Consider the following 19,919-nt stretch of genomic DNA (forward strand, 5'->3'; position numbering starts at 1 on the left):
GATTCGAACAGATAAGACGTATCGTCCGGCCGGGTCATCTATGCGAACAACGCGAACACAATCTCACGTCGCGACGAGCAAACACGAGTCCAACTTGTTATTGAACGAAATCGATATTTATAGGGGGCTGATAGAATCACACTCGTTTGAGTTCCGCGCGCCCGGTACACTTCTCCGAAGCAGGTCGCCGCGAAGTAGCAACGCGGCCATAAGTCAATTTAATTTTATCCAAATAATGCGCCTGATAGTAATTCCGCCCAGGGCGCATTCGAAGGCGCTCAAGGGCGCTCAAGGGCGCTCGCGGACGAGTGAGGAGGCGATGTAGGCAATGAGAATCTCGCTCGTATATTTCTCTGTCACATGACCAAAATACGATATCATAAAATGTCCACCGATAAAGAACATCACGTAATAATAACGCGCATTCATAGATTCGTATTCAGCACAAGAAGAGGGAAGAGGGAGAGCGCATTCCGGCGGATTGCGCTCTCCCTGCGATACCAGTCCGTCCTCATAGGAGCGCGCGCATAGATATATACGAGCACAAAGATAGCGTAATTTATTACGGTCCTGCATAAATATCGGAGATCACTCCGGCGAGTTCGCGCTTAATGATCGCATTGATCAAGCTAAAGAGCAAACAAAGAACGGTCGACAGCCGCATCGGCGCGGCGGGCGGCGTCGATGAATCGCTTGATGAGCCGAAGGGGGCTGTGTTACAGGGAGAGAGGGTGGTGAAAATCCGACTCCACCGAGCGGAGATTTACGGAGAGGAGAGCGCGACGCGCGTCCGCTGTTATACAGAGACCAAACTGGAAACAGCCATTGACAGGACATGCACGGCCGCGGCTGATGGACGAGTCACACGAGGCGTGCGATGTCACACGGTGGGGGGAAAGTGGAATAGCGTAGACCAGAGAGTCGGGATGGAACACAAGAGCAGGCATACGGAGAAAGAAGGAACGCGATGACGAGATCGCGTCCGATCCTCGGCTCTGGACGGGGGCTCCGCTCCTGAAAGCGGAGAAACGCCGGCCGCAGCCGCAGCCGCAGCCGCAGCCGCAGAGACGGTGGAGACTCGGCGCCGAGTCGCTCGGTGTTCAGTTCGCGCGCCGAGCGTGTCGCGCCCGGTCGACGTCTCCTCTCGTCGTCGGCCGCCTCAGCGAGTCTCGACGAACAGCTCCATCGGCTCTGAATTGTCATCGTCGCTGTCATTTACCGAATCGCAAGCGTTCCGACGACGGCGTCTTCCTCCCGAGACTAGCCGCGGGAAACGACTTTCCGAGAGTTTCGCGCCCGCGACGACGACCCGATCGGTGACGATTTTGCCACGTGCAGCGTCTGAAAAGTTCGCTCCATCCGCGGGAACTGTTCTCTCTCACCGGAAGCTTTTTCAATTAAATCATCATTATCGCGTGGCCCGAGAGCTACCATCACGCATCGACGAAGATATCGCGCCTCCGGCCGTAGGAACTTACTCGATAGAAAAATACACGTGGTAGCGTCAGTTAGACTCAATTCGTGTCGCCGACAACTGAGAGTTGGAAATTTCATTTTGAAATCGCGACTCCATCGATCCAGCGGCGAATCAGCATGTCGCGTAAATCAATAGCGGTGGAGGAACACTGAGAATCGGTAAAATTAAAATTTCATTTCATAAAAGTTCTCTTCCTAAAAATGTTATGTTTTCTAGGAAGTAACGGATTCGTGTAACTTGTTCGCAAAAATTGTTCGCAATAAAAAAAATGGATCGCAGTTTCGACGCGTTCTTGCGGAATATCGATGGTACCAAAGTGACGACAAAGAGCTCGAGTGATCCGTTTTCTCGGCAAGAATGATGCATGAAGGATTTCGTCTCGATTTGATCTTCCGTTTCCATCGCAATATTCGCGACTCGAGACAAACGTTCCTCGAGCCTCGGATTCTCGATCAGGAGGGAGATGGAAGAGACGGAAGAAGAGGAGCAACAACGACGACGACGAAAACGGCGACGAAGACAGCGACGTCGACGACGACGACGACGATGATGATGAGAACGATGACGGGGACGATGACGGACCGTATGACACCTTAAAGCCAGAGAAAGGGAAATTCGAATAATGGCAGCCTCTCGCGTGGATTCTGAAGTTGGCGAATACCGGCGAGTGATGTCTGCGACAGCTGCGGAATTATCGAGATCCCCGAACGAGGCTCGCGAAGTCGTCCAATCATGGACCGATCATAATCACCGCATCGATTACGCCGACGAGCCTCTCAGCCGGTCAAGGATCAGCGATCGCGATCATCCGTCGAAGTACTCGAATAACGGCCACGACTCCGTGAGCCATGGTGTGCAAGAAGACGAAGAGCGATCGCAGCAGGAGGAAGAGCCGTTCCCCGAGAAGGAAGTTCGCATCGTCGGCAGGACGTGGGACATGAACGGGGATGCAAGTTGCGATAAGGCGAACGGCCAACTCGACGGCGATATCGTCAGCGAACGTAAGATAATTGCGCGCAAAGGAGGCGACGACGGTCTCGGTGACTCGGAAGGTAAGCTCGGAGCTACCCGCCGCTCGTCCTCGGCGAACGTCGAGATCGAAGGCGGACGACAGCTGCTTAATGACCGCAATCGCGCGAGAAAAAGCACCCCCGGCGGGAGCGAAGAGCGTGTCGAGCCGGAGAAACACGCTATTCGCGGAATAAAAATCGCGGCATCGCCGACGGACAAATGCATAAACAAGGCATTCGTCGAATCGGCACGCTCCTCCCATGATGCCGATAAAACGATCGGCTCGAGCGAACGCGAGCATAGTCGGAATATCGAAAGCCATAAAGATGGCTGCGACGAGGACAAGGCAAGACTGCCGATGGAAATCAGTTCTCGGCGAGGTTCTCGCGCGTATCCTCACGGGGACGATGTCGTCGTACCCTCCGTCGCAGCGCCGGCGAGCGCAGGCTCGCCTCGAGCTGGTGATCTTCGCTGCGAAGCAACGGCTCGTAAGGTCGTTCACTCCGCCGAAGACAGCAAGCGCGCGCGATCGCCCGGAAAAATGCGACGATTCGCGCCCGCAAGCACCGCCGCCGTCGTGGATCACGAGTCAGGGGAGGTTCGCGGCACGACGGGCGTCGTCGTCGTCGGCGGCGAGGAGAAGCGGCGAGATAACGCGAAGAAATGCGACAACTGCGGGGAATCGCACTTGCCCTACAGCCGATACTCCTATCTGTGGAAGTATTCGGACTATGTGAACCACGACGCGAGCGCAGTCCTCGACGAGGGCCAACGCGACGTAGCCGCCAAGATCGCCGCCGATCGGAGAATCGATCCCAGGCTGGCGGAGAAGACAACCAGCGGCGCGGTGGTGCTTTATCGCAGCCGGTCGTTGCCGCGATTGTCGGTCCACGACAGCGGAGTCGCTTGCAGCGACCACGCACCACCACCGGGACAAGCCGGGAACGCCGCGTCCCGCCAGCTGGTTGCGGAACTCAGGCAGTTACTCACGTTGAAGCAACACTACTACCCGGAGGGTGGCTGGGGCTGGGTGGTCCTCCTCGTGGGTTTGCTCGTGCAAATCTTGTCGCACGGCACACACGGGGCCGTCGGGGTCTTCCTTCAGCAGGTGGCGGCCAAGTTCGGCCCCCACGTGCACATGCAGGCAGGTTAGTTTATTGCGGAGGAGTCGGTACTGTTCGTTACTGCACACTTAAATGAGGCGTCCCCCCGCCCCTCGACGACAAGAGGAAACAAAGCGGTGGGGACGCTGGGGAGGGATTTTTGTAACTCGTAACTTCGTGTCTTATTTTCCGGGTGTCTGAATTTGCTGTTGTTCTTCTCCGTTAATTCGCTCCGCTCGCGCGCACGCTGATTTGCGCTGATTTTCCCGAGGGGAAAAGTAGCATAATTATCGAAACAGGTCTTGAGAAGGAAAAGTGTCAGGCGGATAAAATCCCGATGCGCCGTCGTAACTTTCGGACGTTCTTCGCGACATTGTTCCCTGTAGGAATCGCTCGCACGCGTGCACATATCGCTCCGCTGGCGAACGGCCAAAACGGCGGAAAGTCGCGGCTCACTCTCGCAGCTGCGTCTAATAAGCGGCGTTTCCGTTGTCGCGCTTAGCAGCACTTGTCCGAAAAGGGTGAAACTGGAAAGTCATCGCGGAGTCGGACGTGCGCGCCACTGCGCCCGTGTCTGAGCTATTTCGCGTGAAACGGGCTGCTACTCATACATGTCGCAGGGTGTTTGAACCAAAAATAAGATGTCGCCGAGAAATGAAATGTTATCGATGGCGAAGAAAGTACTTGTTGGGAATTTCTCCGTATTTTCTTTTAACTTTTTAACTAACTATGCAGATGTAACCTCCGACATATCGAGACATACCGAGAAACGCTTGTTTCAACGCACAATGTCAGTCTCTCACTGACGATTAAAAACGTCACGTTTAACTGTACCATTACCTTGAAAGAGGCAGTTCGGCGAGCGCGGTAACTGTCACTTATTGGCGATCTTAATGGACCGATGATGAATCTATCGAGATATCCTCTCGACTGTCGCAAGAGACGAAGCGATAAAAATAATCCGGCCGCGACGCGCCGACAGCATTTGTACGTACGAACGGATGCTCGTGCTGGCTGCAATAATCCTTCCTTATACAGCATTTCGTGCGACAGGATGATGGCACACGGTCTCTCCCGCACGTTTACGTGGCCTAAATATCTCGCGAGAGACGGAAGCCGTCGCGTCGCGGCATAAGGGGCGAAATTGCGGTATCGTAAATGACGACGGTTGCAAAAACTGGTACACTAACCAGCCACTTTATGGTCGCGCCGAAGGAGCTGCCGGTTGAGGAGTAACTCGAAGGAATTTGACACGAGGAATGCGCGATTGTATACCTATGCGAATACAAAGATTTGTGTGCGAAACGCGTGAAGCAATTAACAGGGACGTTTGTGACGGAGCCTTTGGCGCATTGCCCGAAACAATCCCCGGACGAAACGTGCAGAACCGTCTCCAATTTTGATATGTCGCAGACACGTCGCGGAAGAAGTCGGACAAACAGGTTCCACGTTTCCTGCGTCCCGCAAAGTTAGCAGTTAAGATAGCTCCGTGATGCGAATCTGAATCCGATAAACAGACGAGATGTAACCGTTTACGGGGCTCATCGGATTTAGTGAAGAAAGAGAAAAAGCGAAATTCTTTCTCTTTCTTTGTAGTTGAGACGAATTGAGCTACTAGAAAATTGACGTCATAGTGGAAGTGGACTTGTGTTAGAGCGTTGATCCCGTTCTCGTTCAAGAACAAGCCTCGAGAAAGCGCTGTTCGCGCGCACGTTCACACGCGTGAGTATGCACAACCTTGACGTGGCTCAATGGTCCTCTTTTTAAATTGGCCCAGTCATTCTCTCCCGGGTCTATCTAATCATTATTCTCTTAATCATCATCCTCAGTCACATTTGCGAAACCGAGCGCCAAAGAGCGAGGACAAAAATCCGACGAAGTCGGAAGCAGAATATTACTCGAAAAAAAATATGCAAGTCGCGAGTGAAAATTTAGAACTTTTACAACAGTTATAAACGTCATTTATCACATGAAAGCGTGTGAAACGCAATATTTTGAAAAGTCTTCCTCAAATCCATATCCAGGCGAAAGCGAAAGGCACGAAAATGCGGCAGGGAAGTAACCAATCAATTTTTTGTCGGCGCATTTAAATACCTGCTTCGAAAAAAATCACCGAGAAATTTTGTTGTCATCTCAAATCGCCTGCATATCGCATACCTCGAATTCACATATTTCCGTTAAAAAGAAAAAAATTTCTTAGGATTATTATCATTATTAATTTTCATTGACCTTAGGCGAGTATATTTCGTAATGACCCGCAGTCGCGAATATCGCACAGAATGTCCTCCAAGCTGGATACTTGTTTCTAAAGTCGTATCGTGTTATATCCGATTAACTTTTCATGAATACGATTGAATACCAGAATACGAAAGCATTCAGAGCCTAAGGCGCTGAAATTTCGTCATCAGCGACGCTCGAAGTGTACCGCTGCGAATCGAGCTGCTTGCGTTTCGATCTGATTCGATATTACGACTCGCTGCGTGACATTCAATTTATACGTTTGTTACAAACGCATCATGGACGCGCGGTGATAAATTAATCTTTTTTTTCGGACTGCTACGCGTACGTTGACATCTCGCGTTATGCACAAGACAGGTTCAGATTTATAGAGAATCGTCTGTCACGCCTTCGCCATTCTTCATCGCGTGTTATGCCTGAATTCTTGATAAGCGCGCTTTCGCTCCAATTTCTCATTACGTTCTTTTAAGCTCTCTCCAAATTCATATCGTAGCGGGAGACGAGAGTATTATCATATTTCATCAGATTTTCACCATGACACATCTTTCATCTTTGCATTGCACATAAAACTGAAAAGGCAGATAAAGTGTAATGGACAAAAGAGGGAGGGTGAGTGATTACAAGTTTTCGTCGTGGTATAGAGTCAATTTCTATCTCGAGAACTGGAGGAGTATAAAACAATGATATGTAAATAGATATAAAAACGAGATGTGATACATCTGTCTGATATAGAATCTCCTTAGAATCTTATGTGAGTTTCGTGACGCGCGAGTATATATAAATCCGAACATTTCTTTCTCTCTCTTTTAAACTCAGGATGGTGAAACTCACTATGGTGCTTTTATCTGTCTTAAACAGAGACGCGGTAGGCGGGTTTTTGATTACTTCAATTTACTCGAGAGTTTATATCTCGAGAGTTGTATTATATAATGTAACTTTCCAAATTTTCAATATAGAAATTGAACAAATCTCCCACATGATCGAAACGCAAATTCAAAAATATCCATACAGTTCGATGCGATTTTTCTTACCGCCGTGAAATTACATTTCACAAAATTTCAATTCTCCCAATAAACAATAACTCGATACACATACGATAAATTTGAAATTTTTCATCTTGAACATACACGGATGCACGGACACCCGCGAGATTTTTCTCCAAAATTGCTATATGCAACGAGGAGACCTGGAATCCGTTGATCTAAATCTAAGCCAGTTACGTCCATCTCGGTCCACCCCCTCGATTCGCTCGGAAACGAAGGAAAAATCCAGAGATTAAAATTCCATCGGATTAAAATCCAAAGCCGCCCGCATTTTCTCGTGGCGTCTGGTGTCTGGCACGTTGGGTAGCGAGCGCTTCCGATAAGGAACGTGAAATATGCGTCGTGTCGGGGAGCAACGCGCGGAATTGTCGCGCGTACGCGCCGATGTTAAATGCGAGGGAAGCGCATGACGACGGCGTCCTCCTCGTAAGATGGAACTGGCCTGTTCTGACACCGTCGTGAGACAGAGCGGATGAGAGAGATGTGCGATAAAAATTGCCAGGCTTAAAAAGTTTTTTTCGGCCCCCCGCGGCGGACGCTTTCAGCACGCGGTGCCGACGCGTAAGTCTATCAAGATAAAGTCTGGAATGCCTATTGTCGCCCAGACGCCTCTCTCTTGCATGAAAGAGGGAGAGAAAGGGGTGGGAGAAAGAGTAAGAGAGAGGCTCCAAGCTACGGACTTACTTCTCCATTTTAACGATTAACGAGGTCCCGTCTAGTTCAGAACGTTATTTGTTTAGTAATTCATCTAAAAGCTCAAATACGGCCACCCTCGCTTTTACAGCAGCCCGAATTTTCCTTAACGTGGCTTTTGATACAGTTAAAAGTAGCAATTACATAGTGTTTTCTTTTCTAAAGTTGGTTTCCAACGATCCGCTCATTTTTTAGAAACATCAAGTTACGTTTAAAAAATAAATATTTTTTATATATAAAATAAAAGTACACTTATCTCTCTCTGAACGCATAAGGAACAAATAACAAATGTGTGAATAACGAATTCGTAAAATAGATAGATAATTCGTGTCAAGGGCAAATGCTAAAGCCTTGCGTTGCAAGCCGCCTTTTACTCGCAAATCTGGCCTCCTAAAATAATGAAAGATACGAGCTACGCAAAAATACCACTGCACGTAAGCAATAGCGCGTGAAAACACGCACCTCAGAGTTGTGCATGTACGCGAGAGGCACGAAAATAAATCTCATGTTAAAACATACGCAGTGTGATAATCTGAAATGTCATTAATCCAAATCTTAAACAGCTCGGTCAAAAGAATAAAACAATTTTCTTGTACTCTATATATACATATTATATATATATATATATCATATATATATATATATATATATCTCTGCTAATGAAAAGTTGACAAAGTAAACACAATTGACGGAATAGAGAGTTATTAACAAACATCGACGAATTCAAAAGGTTCACTAAGTATTCGCAAGTTATTATTTCTCCCTTATTAACACAATTCGTTTATTACAGCAATGAAAAATTCCAAGTCTCGAAATGAAAAGTAGCAATTCGAATTATCGCAAGTTTCTTTCTCCCGAGCGGATTAACTTCGAAATATCATCGAGACAATCCTCAATACGAAAACGCAAGACCACCCTATCCAAGAGGATTCGGTTATCTCCTGAGATCGCTTTCTCGGTGGGCGTCGTTACTGCAATTGTAATCGAGAAACGCTTTACGCTTTCCGTAGGACGTCGCCCAAGAAATTGTCCACTGCGGCTCACGAGTCCCGTAAAAAAGACGTCGACCTTTCGAACTTCTTTTCTCTCCTTCTTTCTTCCCTTGCTCCTTTTCTTCTTTCTACGTACGCCCAGCTCTCTATCTGTCTATCTATCGCGAATATTCCAGTTACTGGAGACGCGTACTGCAAAGGGAAGGAAAGCGACTCGTAGGGCGGAAACCACATCCGTAAATCCTTCGGTTTGCAACGAGTATAACGGCTTGCACGTTGTTCGCCGAAAAATATTGTTCCCGGATGAATTCGTTCGCCGCGAATGTCAGCATCCGGTGGTAGTCGAGTTCACACGTGTCGTGCAATTTATTGAAAAACATTTTATACAAAAATAATAATTATTATTGTTCGCTTCTCGTAATTCGTATACTTGATTTGGCACCGTTAAATTCGGCATATCGTAGACGAAAATTAATTATTTAAACAAGAAAATTAATTTCTTCTATTTTTCTATCTAAACATCACAGCAATTCATTCATGTTTTGTAAAACGTACAATCATAATTCATTTCAAGTATCTCATCACGAATATTGGAGAATGTGGAGGGGGAGGGAGAAAGAGAGAGACACATTTTTCACGACTCGCTTTTGTAGCCAGCGACGCCTTAATTACATCCACACCTAATCCGACTACCACGGGCGACGCTGTAATTATCGCGTAATTGATTTCAAACTAATTTTATGTACGCCTCTCCAAACCATTTCACAAAACCTAATTGAGTTTGCAAACCAGAATTTAATTCTTTCCCCGTGCTTTTTCGCTGTCATATCTCGCTGTTGTTCCATCCTCAGTGTAGACCTACAAATAACGCTTTAAATATCCGGATACTGCGTCTCGACATTTTTTCTTCATATTCTCATATATCTCTCTTGCGCGAATTACTGCGCGCATGGAGACACTTTGATATTTGTAGCTTTAATAAAACTGCTCGCGCGAAAACGATTGTGTATTTCCTCGCGGGACTAATGAGAATTTATTCGTCGTCTGGAAATATATCTGTTGATGCTACGAATCGACACGTCATTCGTACGTTGATTCTTTTTGTAGATCTTACTTAATTAAAGTACATTTAAAATAAATTGTTTGCGGATATTAAGCGGATATAAAAAGAGAAGAGAAACAGAAAACTATATAATATTTGAGAGAGTTTGAAGCCCTCTTTCGGTGATTAATAACAGCGTCATATTTTAAATATGATGACTGTTACCGCCAGTACCAACTTGCACCTGTATTTTAAATACATAAAACGCGGTGAGTTTAGACATTGTACGTCGTCAAGATTTAAATGGCAAAACAGGAAAACTTTTCGCAACAACATTTCATAAAGTGAGGAAAAATAAAGTACGTAAGAACTGTAGGAAGGATTACATTTGCCGCTGGAAAAGCTACCTCGTTATGTGTGATTACGGAATAAACATCTTCCTCTTAGAAATTCGCATCTTGATAAATGTTCTACTTGTACCTCCGAGTGTCGCTAGGCAAAGATAACGAACAAATTTCAATAAAAATAAAAATAGATATAAAAAATAGTATGGCATCGGAAAGATGTGCCAAGAATGTGCGAACAAAGCGCGTTTCTTATCTCGATCGGCACTACAATATTGCAGTCACGTACGAGGATCTAATTTTCTATCGACAGCTGAGAAGCGACTTTTCGTACGAAATTGAGCATCCATTTCACTATACTACCCAATAAAATTCAATTATCCGGACGTGCATAATCGATCTCGTCGCAAACTTTCCTAGTTCCGAAAGAATGTTTCTAGTTCTGAAGGTACCACTTATCGAGTGACGTTTGAGCAAATTATCGCAACGTTAGACTTCAATCACATATCGGCAAGAACGAAAATCGTTTAATCGGACAATGTCAGAAGTTTGAAGATTCCGTGTTTTTGCCGCTTGTAAGTAAACTCTCAACTAAATCTCTCTGAAGAGATTTCTGAGGAGATGAAATTACAAAGTAAAAGGGAATTAAATTATATAATTGAACAGAATGTTCAACGCAACGAGAGAGGTATTTTGCGGGTCAAATAGAACGCGCGGGAAATAAATCCCTTCTTCCGAAATTGCGATCAGACAGTTGACAATGAAACATCGACTCGACGAGCGCGAGCGCAACAAGTCTATTGCGATTCTTGCGTGATACTTGTTCGACACAATGGTACGTACACGAGCTTAGTGTATATTTATAGAGAACGGATATATAACGTATAACGAAATCGTGCGTGATAAATTTCTGATGAAGAATACTTCTCCCTCTTGCAAATCGTGTGTTCCCGCATGAGCTGCATCGAGCGCAATATAACGAAATTGGCGGCGAATAAATATACGGAAATGAATCTTTCTAAATGCAAGCAAGCCTAAATGAGGAACTCATTGTTACGGTGATACATTTAATTTGTACGGTAATTTACATGGACAATTCTGACCTAAATGCGCGCGCGCTGGTAAACGAGTCGGAAATCGTCCTAGAACTGTCGCAAACAAGTCTCGGTACGTGTAATATAATTATTATCTTTATATTCACCTTCCCTCCCTCTCTCTCTTTCTCTCTCTCTCTCTCTCTCTATTATCTATATATATATATATATATATAGTCGTTGCATTCTCCGGTGTGTGAATTTTCCGGAAATTAATGTCGTAGAGCTGTTGAAATTATAAAAATTGCTACAAATTATGCAATGTCATTCCATAAGTAACAATAACTCGCACGTAAAAATAAAAACTCATATTTTATCTCTTGATGCTTTTTATAAAATAAATGCAAGCATATTTTAGAGGAAAATAGCATACGAATATATAATTCAGAGTGGTTCGTTAAATTTATCGATGATAACGTTATCGTTACTAGGTTCTTATCAAGATATTCGCGAGCCCGAATTTATGGACTGCCCGTGTACATGACGCTTTTATCGGAGAGTCTATAAAGTCGGTATTTCGATATTAATATCGGAGCTCTGTCGAGCAATGATTTTTTTGCAGCCTATCCTCCTTGAGGGTCGCAACGGCCTCTAGCCCCCCGTTCGTCATCGTGCAAATAAATCAGAGTCCTCTGTCAAAGGCATCGCCTATCCTAGAAAGAAAGGAGCGAAGAATTCGCACGCGAAGAAAAACCTCCCGCCGTTGAACGGCTGTAAAGATATTCGCGCAAAAAGAGACGGAGGTCCGCTATCGTCCTGTCACCGGCAGAAATCGAAAACTTATCGCCGACGCTTCTCACGTTTCTAAAACGATTAGAACTCGGCTAAATTAGGACGTCGTATTTCATACGGCAGCAAAGGACCGAGACGATCTATGGTGAGAATTGATCGACTGAAAATTCCTCGTGCGTCGCGAACTGTTCTCATTTCGTTCTATACGACGATGCGATTTCGCGGTATATTGCCACGAAACCATATCGTGGCACATATTGGCCCGGATCAGCCTCGTAAAATAATAGTTGAGATTGCAAACATTTCCTTGGAGCAAATTTAATTTTGTCGAATATAGCGACTTTCCTTTTTAAAGGAAGGGAAAAAGAGGAAGATAGAAAAAGACAGGAACAGAATGCGATGTATCATATTCTCGTGTTTGCCTGTCGACTGACATGATATGCGTATGACCTTATCATAGTTATCTGGACTAGATAACCGCTTGTCGCCAGGATTTTGAAGGAAACTTCCTTGCCGGTCACAGACTTACACGCTATAATTCGCAACCATTCGTCGGAAGTAAGACCGTGGCTGTAAGATTGTTACCGCGAGACAGAGGTACCTACATGTGGTAGCACTCACTGCGATTTCAATGCCTATAATTATTTTACACAATTTAAAAATCAACTGCAAAGATGGCTAAAGATAATTGTTACAAAATAACACCCTAATTAAACTTTTCTTAAGAAAATATCAATTCGTTTGTTCAATGCTGAAGTACTTTGATCCAATATCGGCCACAAGTTGAAAAAGTGATGTTTTTTCAATGAAAATTTGATTAGAATTTGATCGACACTACTTGCACTGACGATATTTTCCCGATATCCGACATCACAATTGAAATAAAGTATATTGAGTGTTTTGACGGAACGACCATGGTCATTAAATGATGAATTGCGAACTGATTAATCTTGACGAATCGAATATGATCCCTCCCTATCACAGTGTGCCGATTGTTCGCCCGCCACAAGCCCTCCGCGCGATAACAAACCTGTCGCAAGCGCGATTCTTCATAACGCAACGTTCCATCAATGCGGATGAAGATTGACTGTCAGCGGGCGAAAAGGACGACAAGCGACTATATAGATATATGTAAACACGCGCGTCCTAGAGGAGCCTACTACAATGGCGACTACTACTCGTCAATGGGCTCCGAGTAAACGCTCCTCTCAATCCCTCGTGATATTAGTGCCAACGCTCCTTGTATCCCACGCAATACAGACAACGCTTAATCTTATCTGCCTCGTGAATCTGCGAGCCTATCCGTGATAACACGAGGTCCTCTCCACAAGAGCCAATATGAAGCTACTTGCCTAGGATAATGCCGCGTAGTCCAAAGGCAGCAATGTAATAGTTACATCGCTGTGAAAAATTAGAGATCTCCTATATATTAACCCCGAAGCATCTTTGAAATCTTTGCACTTTGTATCTTAATGAAAGAAGGAGAATCATAAAATAAATACAGGCAGGATAAGGAGGATTCGTTGAATTTACGAAATTTGCTGACATCGCTAATTACGCTCGTCATATTTTCATCTTCGCGATTAGTTTTTACGGGAGTATTAGGCCTCACACATATATTTATCACATTAACGTTCATTTCCATTTCACTCACAGAGTAATTACGTCTTCTTAGAGATAGATGCTTTTTTTCCGGAGAAATATTTAGGAGATCAGACACGCGGTCCTCTAGAAAGTTCTCATTGCTATATCAAAGTTCGCGCAATCGCTGATCTTCGAAGGGACGGCATTATAGTTCCGAAAGAACTCTGTCAGTCCTTCGCCAAATATATCGCGCGTTTCAAAGAGTCGTATATCGACGTTCTAGCTTGTTACACGCGCTGATCGAGAACGAGGAATTTGAACCGGCGAACCGACGAAAACTTGAAAGTTACTGCTCGCTACTCCAACTATCTCCTTTTCCTTGCGCTGTGGAGAGAAGTGCTTAACAGCTTGGTGGCAATCTAACTGAGTGACTCATGTTCCTTCTCTTGAGAGTTACGATCATCCTTCGGCCCTATTCCCTCTTCCTCTCTCTCTCTCTCTCTCCAACCAAGTTTCTAACTATTAATCTCTTTCCTTTGCTGCGAACGTACGTCCGCTTAGACTGACTTTTACTTTCGCCGAATTGCTCTTTAATCACATCGATAATTGTGCAAATATTTTTGTATTCTGATTGAGGTTGCCAACAATAGTGTAATATAATGAATTCTCAGTTAAACACGTGTCGTATTCTGGCTCTACTGGAAATTAATGCAGAATTAACTCCAGACGCTTTAAAAAAGCAAAGCTAATTTTGTGGAAGATTATAGTATAAAAATACTAAAAGCAGAATCTGAGATGAAACGACCGCTCGTGGTTTCGTCGCGGCCTGCATTTATATACATCTTAATGCCCAAATTAAATTCTTGCGGATAGAGTCTCCGTTGGTATGGATGCATCATCTAATCCTGTTCGCTTACAATCGGAAACGTCGATCGCAACTTACGAGAAGCTGAGAGCTTTCGTCCAAGAGAGAAGTTAAAGGACGGATTAGCGTGGACTTGGCTTGCCATGGTCGCCATTGTACGACTTATCCGAGTTCATCTCGAGGACCTTGATATTGAGTCTTTCCCGTCGCACCACGGACGATCCACGAGAGCGAGTTCATCGCTTGCAAAGAGCCATTAACGTTACCGCTTCAACGTATTCGACGAGATTGGTTAGCGAACCGAGGAGGGAATAAAAAGCAGACTTTCGCACTACTTTCGATCGCCGATGCTTTCGCTTTCCCGCTCGTCGTTCATAATTCAGAATCTTGCGTAATATAACAATAATATTCCAAATACGTGCAGGAAGAAGGGTTTAATGGATTATTAACCTTTCGTCGGCCAGTCGGAATATGGCATTATAATGCACAGTCATGCGACATTGTGTGCTGTTTTATTACTTTTCCGTCAAAGTTCTCTAACTTTCCACTCTTTAAAAGATGTCACACCGCAAGTCGGTTCGTTTTCAATTGCACACGTCCGGTCATCTGCAGCAACGATATTTTTATCAGCAGCGTACTCTTTGTTTCCAAAGCGAAACTTTGGAAACACCAAGAAACTGCGGACCTTTCCAAAATTTCTAATCTTGAATAATATTCGAAATGATGAGAGATGTCAGCCGTACGCTCGAAGTGATTCAACATGTCTTGTGCTCAACGCTAGATATCCTGCCTGCAACGGGATTTATAATGGACCGCGATTCGACAGCTGCAACGTAGTTCGACGATAAAAATAAGCGTCGCCAACGACGTCGTCGTCGTCGTCGACGTCGCTCCAACGATACAACATCGAGGGCGATCCACGAGAACGGCCGTGATATTTATGCACTTCGGCCGACAATCCTGATCTCTTACTTAGCACTTTGAGCCTACCCTGTCGCGACGACGTACGCGAATATTGCCGAAGTGTGTGTGTTTCATTTCAATCAAAATGGAATTGATTTATAGTATTATTCTCGTATTGGCGCATTTGTCTGACGCATTCGTATTTCTAACTTTATCTTAATTTAACTCAATTTAATGAAATTTGTAAAACATCCTATACGTGTGCGGTCGTGCAATAGATAAGGCCAAATAGACGCGTTATCATCGCCAAGTTATTGTCACATAAAAAGATCGTTAAGCTCGACTTCGTGTTACGTGCTATAAAACCCTGCCAGGGAGCAGGATATACGCCGTCGCGATCAAAGGAATCGTTTGCGATCTTTCGCATAATCGACGTCCATTCAGGCGAACTGACGAATCGTGCCTGTGAAAACCATCGTACGAAACTTCGTACGTCGCACTTATTTTACGATCTCTGCTATAGAGATGATATTCTGTCCCCTCGAAACTGATTTATCGTTAGATTCGAATTACAACTCAATCGAGACACAAATTCTCACGCTTTGCCTACTCAAGTCTTAACATCCTTCTTTTTTCTCAACATCGTTATTTGCGGATAATAATTTGATATTCCGTAAACTAAAAAGTGACGTATTTCCATGCAAATTACGCAACAAAATAAAGTAGCAAGAGAGCTCGCGGTTTTCCATGAAGCGGGCGGCAAATGTGATGACCGAACCGATAATGTGAATCGATTAAACGTATCCCGCTATATAATCAATGAGAGCGACTTATGGTCAGTGCTGTCCATCCTCGCTCCCGCTTTGCATAATTCACAAAAGCGCCGATGCATATTTTAAAGCGCTCGATTACGCACGGCTCGTATCGCCGTGTAATACGATCGCATCAGGACGATGTCACGAACCGATACGGACAACTTTAAATACCCGATTAACGTGCGGCAGACACTTCGTACGCACGTCGAAGGCTTGCAGTCAAGATCGATCGAAGAGCCGCGCTCTTCGATGGCGATGTAATTTTTTGTTCCGCAGCATACGCGAAAAGCAAAGAGGATGGTTCTCGAAGATGATCTCAATCGACAAGTCAAATCGGGATTTGAAAACGGAAACGAGTCAACTTGCGTTGCTAGTACGAGAGAAAAATTGCAATACCACCACTTTCGAGTATTTCTGCCAAATTATTCGCGTATTGCAAATTATCGCTTAAGAAAAAATTAACTAGAAGCAATGATTGCAATTTCGCGATTATACCGATCGTAGAAGCCGAGTCGAAGGCGATCGCGTTCGGCAGCCTCTAATTTTAATCCGCAATTGTTCCCAGATGCACAGAGGCGTGTATAGAGGATCGCGATGATTCAACTCCGTTGAAAACATATCTCGTTCCAGGCGCAGACATAACAACGATAAATCTTAACAACGATCGCTCCGATGTATCTGTAACGATGTTGTCATCGTTACAGATACATCGGAGGTTTCTCGTGTCTGGTCTCGCCGCCCATGAACCATCGCCCATGAAAAGCACGTGGCGAATCCGAGGGCGAGGAAGGGATTGGCCCATCCGCTTCCCCTACGCAAGCTCAGCTCGCGGAGCGCGCGTCTCTTCTGATCCACCTCGGCGAATCCAGTCGGCGTTTGGCAACGCGTCCCTCATCCGGTACCCCGACGACCCTTCCGATCGGGACGCGCGATACGCGAATGTGCAAATAACTTTACGGGCCACTTCCGGGAAAGCCGGGATGTTCATTGTGCACCACATCATCGTAGCAGACGTTACAAAAGAAAAAGAAAAGAAAACAAAAAAACATCTCGTCATCGGCATCGATCGAAAGAATCGTACTCTCGCATAAAACCGGGGAAATCCCTCTGTCCGTTTCATGTTCGTCGATTAAATACGATTCGATAAAATCAATCGTGTCAAGTCAAGGATTTTATATAAAAATTGCCGACCGGCGAGGCAAAAAGCAGTTACCGTTTCGGACAAATGTGACTGCACCGAGTGTCACGCGCGGCGTTTTAGGGAGCGTTGTTTCGACCGGATACGCAACGGCATCGTTGACCCCCTTTTTGCTTTGCACAACTGATTGTATAACTATATTTTTATCGCGTCCGGCACGCAAATTGCGATCGGATTTTTCTGGACTCGGCATTCGCGGAAAATCGCGGCTTTCTCGAATATAAGCGATTAAAATAGGATTCTAATAGAATCTCCATCTCTTTTGATGAGCATTTATCTCTCTCGGATGTGTCAGAAAAATACACATTGAAAATAATGTTTAAATGAAAAATGTCCTTTACGTATTTTTTGAACGTTATAATTGCTCTCGCACGAGTAGCATTTCCACTTGTTTTCACGGCGTCAAATTACATATAACATTTTTTTTATTAATATCTATCAATATTATCGGCGTTCTGCGTGGAAATTTCTCTTCCTTTACGTAACACGAATCGCGCAGCCGCGTTTCGTTCGAAGATTCGGTCATCTCCGTTTTATGATTCACTTAAACTCGATGGAGACATCGGCATAATTTCGTCGGCTAGTTCCCGTCGCGACGAAATATTTTCTTGGAGAGGAGACCGAATTTAACACGGGATATACGCATTGTACGCACGGAGTAGGTCGGGATGTTGCTCAGTCACGGGTCGTTTGCCCGTCTCAAAATTGCACAATTGCTGTATTAACGGGAACGACTGTACGTCGTTGCTGCACGCTAAAAGTGCGGCCCGCTCCGACGTTTCGTTTTCGCTTTCTCTCTCTCTCTCTCTCTCTCTCTCTCTCTCTCTCTCTCTCTCTCTCTCTCTCTCTCTCTCTCTCTCTCTCTCTCTCTCTCTCTCTCTCCGTCACTTCCTTATTTCCTTCTTGGTTACACCAGACTCACATACAGCCTCCCACTCTGCAGCTCCCTTTGCAGCTTCTGTTTGCCGAGCTTTCAGCATAATGCATCTACTCGCGTAATGTAACCACTGAACACGTCACGATCGCCACGAAACTCGCGCCACTAAAAACGTGCATTACTTCACGCATGCCGAGCTGATTTGTTTGATCCTGATTTTATTATCTTTTATTGTCTTTCATATTGTCTAAGCAATCCTAAGAGTCCCACTTCAATAATTTTTTGTTATAAAGAGGCAATTCTGGATCTATTCTCATATTTCCTGAGCGGAAAAGGCCAATTTTATCAAATAAATGTCCGCAGAACGCTAATGCGTTTCAGTGTTTCGAAAAGGGATCTAATTACACAAAATTTGTTGAATAAAAAATAAAATGAGAAATTACAATGTCTAACATCGACGATTGTATCGCTCTTCCGAGTCAAAAGAATTGCCTTCATCTTTCTACTTACATCGTAACGTAACTCATTGCCAATTGTATCGACTTGATCTTTAGTGAGCACAGAAAAATAGAAATACGTAATATCGCAGAAAATAAGTATTGAATCGCGAACGACGGCGGATCGACGAAAACTCGCGCCATGGCAAGCGAGCGTCGTCTAAAGGGAGCGAACTTCATAACATTGCCAAAGAAGATAGTTAAAGTCACGTGTCGTCAGTGTCCGAGAGAATAATCCCGACTCGCTCGCGAGATGAAGAGCCGAGAACGCAACGGAAGAACCGCAGTCCAGAGTCCCGGTTACGAGGATAGCGGAGTCGCGACTTCCGGCGAGCTCGGCGAGCATTCCTTCTCCGGAGAATGCGAAGGGATAGTGTCCCTTCAAGCGGCCCGAGAACCGAAAGGGATCGAGGAGGACGTGAATCCGGACCCCAGGTTTGGAATGTATCCACTCACTGACTGACTGTGAGCGATCGGGATCGTCTTTCTACGCCAAGACAAATTTGAACGATATCTCAAACACGTCCCGCTTAAAGCGCGAATTTAGACAAGCCTATCTTTTGCATACATCGATCCGCGGAATTCCATTTTCTGTAGGGGCCGAAATTGCCTCGAATTGATCGAAGCGACTATAGTCTCGCTAATTGTTCCCCCAGCTTATCCCAAAGTCTAGATTGACAGTCGATTGAGTCGTAAAGCGTCTCGAAAGCGTCGTGTGTGCTCTTTAACGGTCTCTATTTGCCGAATGAAAATATACCGCTGCAAAGCTATTCGCAACGACGACATCTCGGAGTAATTTACGACGCGAGCGCGGCGCGCTGAATTGAACGGACACGAAACATCGAACGTGACTCTCGAATCCCATGTATGTCAGGTATGCCGCGCGTTGCACCATAAAACAACATTATTATCCCGAAAGCGGTTGGGGTTGGGTCGTCGTCGTAACGGGCGTTATGGTGCAAATTCTCGCCACGGGAATTCACGGGGCCGCCGGGGCCTGGTTGCTGCTTGACGGGGCAAGACGATATCGTCAGACTCTTCTCAACGTAGGTACGTGACGCCGGAGTGCGCGAACATCATTATCGATATTTCTTATCCGAAGCGACTTGAAAGATAATCACGTCAAACTGCCTGATCGATATACTGGACGAGAAAAACTACATTCATAATGTAATTTATAAAAAGATTGGAGAGGGCTATACGTTCACTTTACCTCCCAGCAGGTTCCCAGCACTATATCTCTTGATTATAATGTGCAATAACACGAAGCAAACTTCGTTATTACTTGCGGCTTGTTGCGCTACGAGCGCTTTATCATCGTCGTCATAAGGGCCAAACCGGCAGGCGCGGTTTATTTTTAACGCCCTTTTTGCGTAACGCTAAGTTGGAGCCTTTTAACGAGTTTCGTTGA

At 45.2% G+C, this 19,919-nt stretch overlaps 1 protein-coding gene across 2 annotated transcripts in view; it reads left to right on the plus strand.

Moving 5' to 3' along the window:
• LOC105182762 (uncharacterized) overlaps positions 1-19,919 on the plus strand; it is a 59,819-nt gene that overhangs the window by 29,455 nt on the left and 10,445 nt on the right. Inside the window, exon 1 of one of the 2 annotated variants that reach the window (XM_025307267.1) lies at positions 1,095-3,636. The exons of the other annotated variant lie outside the window; for it this stretch is intronic. Coding sequence (XP_025163052.1) covers positions 2,100-3,636 — 1,537 coding nt within the window. The 5' untranslated portion in view covers positions 1,095-2,099. Of the gene's footprint in view, positions 1-1,094; positions 3,637-19,919 lie in introns of those variants that run through there. 2 annotated transcript variants of the gene reach the window in all.

The sequence above is a fragment of the Harpegnathos saltator genome, unplaced genomic scaffold, assembly GCF_003227715.2.
Source record: "Harpegnathos saltator strain DR-91 unplaced genomic scaffold, Hsal_v8.6 scaffold844, whole genome shotgun sequence".
Taxonomy (NCBI): domain Eukaryota; kingdom Metazoa; phylum Arthropoda; class Insecta; order Hymenoptera; family Formicidae; genus Harpegnathos; species Harpegnathos saltator.